The sequence below is a fragment of the Melopsittacus undulatus genome, chromosome 16, assembly GCF_012275295.1.
Source record: "Melopsittacus undulatus isolate bMelUnd1 chromosome 16, bMelUnd1.mat.Z, whole genome shotgun sequence".
Lineage (NCBI taxonomy): Eukaryota > Metazoa > Chordata > Aves > Psittaciformes > Psittaculidae > Melopsittacus > Melopsittacus undulatus.
This window is the reverse complement of record NC_047542.1, coordinates 4,898,503-4,906,295: the sequence shown is the minus strand read 5'-3', so window position 1 is coordinate 4,906,295 and position 7,793 is coordinate 4,898,503. Positions and strand designations below refer to the sequence as shown.

Sequence of the window (7,793 nt, the reverse complement as noted above, 5' to 3'; positions counted from 1 at the left end):
TAAACTGAGTCTGACACAACCCAAAGGCTTCCTCAGATCCCAGCAGTGCCGCAGCTTCCCATGTACCCCATTTGCCAACGCACCCCTGAGCAGAGCTCACCCCATGGCCCACTGCCGGCCTGGACCGGGTTATTGTACAATTACATACACTGTGCACACACGTATGGGTAAAGCCATCACAGCCCTGTGGCTTTGTCTGGGCCCTCCTGTCCCTGCTGTCCCCAGAGGATGGATGGATGAAGAGGCTGTCTCGCAGCTCAGCACAAGATGCTCTTTACTCGAACAGGCTCCTCAGGGCAGCACAGGCAGGTACTGGCATCCCTGGGGAGGGGAGAACCAGGGGAAGGGGGGGGGGGGGGCACTCGGGGGACTTCACCGCGACGCTTTGGTTTCCGCAGGGTCCTCGCAGACACCGAAGTCAGTGTTGGTGATGGTGCCCACGATGGATCTATCAGCGTTGCAGGACAAGCCGCTCTCACAGGGACACTTGTAGTACACCCCATAGAGGCTCTGCGGAGAGCAAGGCGCAGTGCAGCGGGGGGGGGCGCAGTGCAGCGGGGGGGGCGCGGTGCAGCGGGGGTCCGGCCCCGTCGCCGCTGTGCCCCCGGGGCAGGGCAGTACGTACCTTGCGGGAGCAGTCCTGCATCTCGGCCGCCTTCGGGGCGCACCGGGCCAGGCTGAGGCCGCTCTCGCGGTGGCAGCAGTGGCTCTTGCACTGCGCGCTCTGCAGACACAGCTCACCCGTGTCCTGCGGGGGGAGAGGTCACTCTCTGCTCCCTCCTACCCCCCCCCACAAGGGGCTCGGGGGGGTGGGGGGGGGGGCGCCGGCTCTGCCCTTTCTCTCCTCCGCAGCACCCCCGAGCCTCCCAACCCGCAGCAGTGCCGTGTTCAGGCCCAGCACCGCCTCTGACATGCTGCTTTCTGCTGGGTTCATGGGAATAGGGCTGGGGCAGTGCAGGGGAAGCGTGTTCCCCCTCCCTGTTCCTTGTGGGAATGGGAATGGTGGCACAGGCAGCTGTGAGCTGCGGTCTCAGTTTTCCATAGCCTTTTATACAGCTGCTTTCCCAGGCTCCAAGACCCCTCACAACCCGAGGAACCCCACCAGGCCATCCCCATCTGCCTCAGTTTCCCCAGTCATGGCACGTTTTGCTCTCCTGTACCCCTCCAAGCCCCCCGACGTGCCCCATTACAGCACTCGGGGGGTCCCAAGGGTGGGGGTCAGTGTCCTTCTTACCAAGTTGAAGACGAGCCCTCGCTCCTGTTCCATGGGCACAGCCTCGGCCAGGAGCAGCATGGCCAGGAGCACGCAGGGGTACAGGATGTTGGCCATGGTGGGCTCGTTGTGGCTTTGCCACGGGGTAGGCGGGTGCTTTATAGCCGGTGGCTCCGTCAGCTGATGTGGCTGCTCCTATCGCACCACAGCTCGTGGCATCGGGGCAGCGAGGCCAGTGCTGCCAGCGCTGTCCCCACGTGACAGTCCCACGATGCCCAGGTACCCTTTGGCACCTCCTTTGGCAAAGAAGTGATGGCATTCCTGCGCTTCCCAATGGGAATTTCCAGTCCTCCCTCCTCTCAGATGCCCTCCATGCTGGGTGCCGATGACAGGCTCTCAGGGAGAGCTGGCGCTGTGGCAGGAGCTCCATCAGATCCTCCACTGCTCAAATGTTACCAGCACAGACACCAAGAAATCCACTCAAGATGGCCCAAAGCGTGGCAGGAGCCAGTCCAGCCCCTGCTGGTGTGGCCTCACTGGGTGCTCTGGAGCCCACCGAGGTCCCCAGCCCACAGGGTCCCATGTCCTGCCAGATATTGCTGGTTATTTTGCAGCTGATGAAAGGAAAACAGCCCTGGGAACAGCACAGCTTTTCCTGCCTGGCAACGCTTATGCCTAGGCAGCCCTGGCCTTCAGTGGCTGCAGGGTTGATGTTGAGGCTGGTGCTGGTTGTGGGGTGACCGTGGCACTGGCACATGCCTCTATGCTCCCTTGGGATGTGGAGCAGATGTGGCTTCTCCAGTATCTGAAGGGGGCCTGCAAGGATGCTGGAGATGGACTCTTCATCAGGGCCTGCAGGGCCAGGCCAAGGGGAATAGCTTGAACCTGCCCAAGAGAGGGGAGACTGAGCTGAGCTCTTAGGCAGAAGCTGTTCCCTGGGAGGGTGCTGAGGCGCTGGCACAGGGTGCCCAGAGCAGCTGTGGCTGCCCCATTCCTGGCAGTGCTCAAGGCCAGGTTGGACACAGGGGCTTGGAGCAGCTGCTCCAGTGGAAGGGGTCCCTGCCCATGGCAGGGGTTGGAGCTGGATGATCTTAAGGTCCCTTCCAGCACAAACCGTTCTATGGTTCAGTGGTTCTGTGATTCTGGGTCCCCTGCAAGTGCCCACAGCACATTGGGGCTGCCCATGCTGCACTGGGGTGTCCTGGCAGCCCCAGGAACCATTTCCCTTTCCACAGCAGGGCTCTGGGGACAGTGCCCTCTCTGCCTGCAGCATCCAGAGGACATCTGGGGGCACACGGCACATCCTGGGTATTCCAGCATACCCGTGTCACATCCTGAGGCACACATTTAGGGCAACACACATCCTGGGGAGCATCCCAGCATTGTCCAGGGGTGTATGGTGCAGCCCAGGCCCATCTTGATACACATCCTGGGGAACATGGCACAACCCAGCAAACACAGCATGTGATGGGAGGCACAGTGATGCAGAGGGTGCACCCCAGAGCACACATGGGGCATCCTGAACAGAGCCCAGGGCAGGTCCTGGTGTGCATATTGGGGACACAGGGCTCAGCCCACAGGCACTGGGCACATCTCAAAGTGCATCCCACAGTGGAGGCACAGGGAGCATCCCAAGGGAGCATCCCAGGGATACAGAGCACAGCTTCGGGACTCATCCCAGGTGTGCAGGGCTCATCGCGGCGCTCATCCCGTGGCAGAGCCCGTGCCAGGGCTCATCCTGGGGACACCGAGCACATCCCGGCGGTGCCGTCCTCATTCCGGGGCACATCCCAGGGACCCACCTCGCATCCCGGGGCTCCTCCCGCTCCCCCCGCTCAGGCTCCTCCCGGCTCCTCCCCTGCTCTTTGCCGGTGCCGGAGGGGGGGTCGCGGTGCAGGCTCCGGAGCCTCCCTGCGGGGCGGGGCAGCGCCGGGGCCGGGGCCGGGGCCGGGGCCGGTGCCTCAGCCCCCGCCATGCCCGAGCTGCTGCCGGCGCAGGAGGCGGCTCGGATCTACCACACCAACTACGTGAGGAACGCGCGGGCCATGGGGCTGCTCTGGGCCCTCTTCACCCTCTGCTTCTCCATCCTGATGGTCGTGACCTTCATCCAGCCCTACTGGATCGGGGACAGCATCGACACGCCGCAGGCCGGGTACTTCGGCCTCTTCTCTTACTGCATCGGCAACGCGCTCACCGGGGAGCTCATCTGCAAGGGCAGCCCCCTCGACTTCGGCACCATCCCCTCCAGCGCCTTCAAAACAGCCATGTTCTTCGTAGGCATCTCCACTTTCCTCATCATCGGCTCCATCCTCTGCTTCAGCCTCTTCTTCTTCTGTAACGCAGCCACTGTGTATAAAGTCTGTGCCTGGATGCAGCTGGCAGCAGGTGAGGGGGCTCGGGCTGATGCTCGGGGGGGGGGGGGGGGGGGGGGGTGCTGATGCTCCATGCAGAGCTGCTTTTTCCTCTTTGCCAGGGGAGAGCCTGACCAGGAAGGGGTCCCCAGTGCAACCTTCAAGCCCCATTTGCTCCCAGTTACTGGTTACCAGTGGAGACTTTGCAACAGGCAAAGTCTGTCAAAGCAGCTGAGACCCAGCAGGCTCCTGATGCTCCGTGCTGCACATCCAGGCAGCAGCGGGGTTGAGGCTTCAGAGCATCATCAGTGCAAGAGTACTGAGCGCCGCAGGGCCTCCTGAGTGCCAGATCCTGTGGGAATTACGCAGGGAGACAGAGCTGGTGTTTGCTGGGTTGTTGTGGTAACTCCTGAGCTCAGGGGATGATGTACTGGGGGAGTGGAACAGGAGGAGGGGACTGACTGTAACACTCAGCACCATCACCCACACTTTCCCGTCTTTCTGCTCTTCCCCACATCCCTCTGCTCATCCCCGTGGATCTTCAGCCTTCTCCATTTCTCCCCTGGCACAAGAAGACACCTGAGACACTGGTAACCCAGCTCCTGCAGTTGAAGCCTTGGCTGAAACCCAACCCAGCCGCTCCTGAATCATTCATGGATTCAATCTATCACCCATGGCAGGGCCACCCCATGGCATCAGGGCTGCTCCAGATCCTGGCTGAAGAAGGGAGCTGATAAGAGGCTTGGGGCAGCTCAGCCTCCTGGGCAGTGCTAGCAGGGAAGGTCTTTGCTGTGGTATGTGGGGCTTTTGCATTTGTTTTTGTGCTCGATGGAGGAGAGAAACCTGGTGCAGGTGCTCAGGCCACACAGATGAGTCTGAATCCTCCCTCAGCCGGTTTCTCTGCCCCAAACAGGCTCTCGGGAGCTTTGGAGCCATCTCAGGGCTGTTGCTGCAGCATTTCTGAGGGTTATGTTACAAAGGTGACAAGAGGATCTATTTTATGGCCTTTGCTGTGCTCCATGGTGCTTCTTCCCCAAAGAAGTGGTTTGTGGCAGCTCACCCCATTTCTCTGTGCCCCTGCTCTCTGCTAGCTCCAGCAATCAAATACAGGAGCGAACAGCTACTTCTCAATGAAGACATATGCTCCCTGCAGTCTGCGATGCTGTTTGCCTGCCTTGCCACTCTTCTGTCCCCAAGCCAACGGATCATCAGCAAAGTGTGAGGCAAGTGTCCCCTGAGAGAGGAGAGGCACGAGGCCGTGGCAGGGAGAATCTTGCTGCTGCAGGAGGCTGCAGATGTCCAATAGCAGAGACAAGCATCTGCTTCGTAGAGCCATTTGGAAGAGATATCATCAAGTCCAACTGAAACACATCCCAGAGCCTCATGGATGAGCTCAACTTCTCCCTTCTGAGCCTGGTCATTCTTGTCAAGCAAATACAATTTCTCTAAATGTGTGTGTGGGAAAGAAGAAAAAGACATTTTGGAGATTTTGGCACATTTCTTGGCAGAAGACTGCCCTTCGGTACTGAGTTTGTTGCTATTCTTGTGGCAAAGCCACAAAGGTGATGTGCAGAGAGACATGGGCTGGGCTCTTGGGCTGTGTGTGCTGGGGTTGGGTGTTGGGAGCAGCCACAGGAGGAGCTGGTGGCACATGGCTGGGCTGGAACCACCACAGCTGAGCAAGCAGAGTTAATCTGCAGAGCTGCTGCTGCCAGCTCTACCTTAGCAAAGTGTAAGCTAAAATCTGGCCAGGCATGAAGCAACAGCGGGTTCTCCACCTTGCACAGGCTAAACCCATCCTGGTGTTTCTTCGGAGGCACAGGGCCTGGGATGCATGAGGAGGCAGGAGAGGTGTTGCCTGGGCAACACAACAATGGGAGATGCTGCAGCAGTGTGTCCTTGATAGGGAGCTCCTGAAAATGCAGTGTGCTGTGTCCTCCTCCTCCTTGGCTGCAGCAGTGGCAGCAGAGCAGAGCCATGTGTGACCAGCAACCACAGAGCTCTGGTTGGTGCTATGTAGTATCTTATCTGTCCATAGCATTATGGTCATGCTCTTAGAATCATAGAATGGTTTGGGTTTGAAGAGACCTTAAAGCTCCTCCAGCTCCAACCCCTGCCACGGGCAGGGACTCCTTCCACTGGAGCAGCTGCTCCAAGCCCCTGTGTCCAACCTGGCCTTGAGCACTGCCAGGGATGGGGCAGCCACAGCTTCTCTGGGCACCCTGTGCCAGCGCCTCAGCAACCTCACAGGGAAGTATTTCTTCCCAATATGTGATCTAAATCCTCCACCTGCCATCTCCACATACAGCTCAGCAGGCAGCCTGTGGCTGCTGGGCTGGCAGCAGATGATGCTTAAGATCCCTTCCAACCCAAAGCATTCCATGACTCTGTGCTGTCACATCTCCCTCTCTCCACAGCTACTGGGCTCATGATTGGTTGCCTGATCTACCCCGATGGATGGGATTCAACCGAGGTGAAGCGCATGTGTGGGGATAAGACAGACAAGTACACACTGGGTGCCTGCACTGTCCGCTGGGCCTACATCCTCTGCATCATCGGCATCCTTGATGCTCTCATCCTTTCCTTCCTGGGCTTTGTCTTGGGGAACCGACAGGACAACCTCCTCCCATCCGATTTTAAAGTGGAAAATAAAGGTAAAGGCAGCCATGAGCATGAGTCCTGCTGCTGAGTGTTCTGACCTTTGGAAGGACAGTGGCTTCCTTCAGTGGGAGAAGAGGGATTACTGTCACGGGCATCCTGCTGTGTCCTAAGACTATAGCAAGCCAGCAGCAGGCTGAAAATCAATGGAGCACAAGGCAGGGACCCAGACCGAGCTGAGGGGCTTCTCCCCATCCTGTTTTACATTGATTTTATTCCTTTTTGGAAGCAAACCTTGCAAAACACACCCACACCTTCAGTTTTATACCACAACCCATTAACATCATCATTCTCTTTTTTTTTACAGAAGAGGGAAACCACTAACAGAGCTGCTCACCATGTAAGTGATCCCCCCGGGGGTGATTTCTGCCCTTTCTCAATATGTGTAACACTGCTGTTGTATCTTGATTACTAAAGGACTCACAACTCTTGTATTTTGGGCTATAGTCAGACTGGGTTTAGTTGTGGTTAAAGGGGAATTAGTCTTTGCTTTGCCTTCAGGGAAAATATAAATCCTTGCCAAGTGACCGAGAAAAACAAGCGTACAGTTTGAAGTCATTTGACATTGGGTGACAAGTGACCTTCTCTCTGTTCTCAGGGACACTCAGAGCTCGACTTCCATCAGCCCTTCTCTTTAAAGTGACTTTTCCAAGAGCTTTAAACTTACTGCTGTGGATTTTCTACAGCTGTGCTTCCTGCCTGGCTCAGAGCTCCCCCAGGGCTGGTTTGACAGAAGAGTCCAGACTGAACTCAGGTTTTAGCTTCTGGAGTCCACCTGCAAACCTGGCAAGAGGGAAGGGATGGTGATTCGTTGCTGCTTGGGTTTTGTACATCTTCTTTCAAGGAAATTGATTCCAAATTAAAAAGAACATGAGTGTTTTGGATTTCATGCATCTCCTTGGAGCAGGGGAAATCCTCTGCTGGGTCCCAGGTTGTACTTGAAAAGACCCAGCCAATTCCTAGAAAAGCTTTGGATCAGCTTCCTACTCTGGGCAGGAATAACCACACAGCACCTTTCAAAGAGAGCACTTCTGGGGGCAAAACCCAGTGTGTGCACTCACCAACAGTGGGCGGGTGTCACAGAGCTGTGGATGCTGCCAGGCAGGGGCAACACACAGTAGTACCCCAGTAATCTGATTTAGCCACATCTCTCACCATATCCAACACCTGCACCAGCCTTTGGCCTACAGGGAACAAAGCAGCACATCACCCCGTCCAGTTCTTGCCTAGTCAGAACCCATGTCAGCCAGGATTGTGATTCTTCTACTTGCTTTCATTTTTTGGGTCCTGCAGCAGTCAATTCCCTTCAGTTCTGACAAACACCTTCCAGTCTGGGATGCCTGTGTTGAGACTCTTTGCTAGGAAGGAGAGCAAATATATGAGAGACTTGGAGAAAAGCATATTTGAGACTGGGAAGATTCCAGCAGAGCTGCTCTGCTATTGATTATTCTTCTCCTTTTAAAATGGATCATAACACCAGCCACTAAATCTTCACCTGCATCCTCTCCCAATGTCTCATTCTGCAAATCAAAACTAAGTGCTTGCTAGCAAAGAAAATGCAATCACTGGGC

General features: G+C 56.8%; 2 protein-coding genes across 2 annotated transcripts; one reads left to right on the top strand and one right to left on the bottom strand.

Moving 5' to 3' along the window:
- Positions 1-372: 372 nt before the first annotated feature.
- Positions 373-1,330, bottom strand: CLPS (colipase). The gene is made up of 3 exons (XM_005142194.2): positions 1,235-1,330; positions 626-748; positions 373-510 (listed from the first exon to the last, which is right to left on the bottom strand). The coding sequence occupies exons 1-3, from the start codon at positions 1,328-1,330 to the stop codon at positions 373-375; spliced, it is 357 nt and encodes a 118-aa protein (XP_005142251.2).
- A 1,789-nt stretch (positions 1,331-3,119) lies between these two features.
- LHFPL5 (LHFPL tetraspan subfamily member 5) lies at positions 3,120-7,101 on the top strand. The gene is made up of 4 exons (XM_031042903.2): positions 3,120-3,598; positions 5,982-6,218; positions 6,530-6,562; positions 6,821-7,101. Exons 1-3 carry the CDS (start codon positions 3,187-3,189, stop codon positions 6,544-6,546), a joined length of 666 nt encoding a protein of 221 aa, XP_030898763.2. The 5' UTR covers positions 3,120-3,186; the 3' UTR covers positions 6,547-6,562; positions 6,821-7,101.
- Positions 7,102-7,793: the final 692 nt, after the last annotated feature.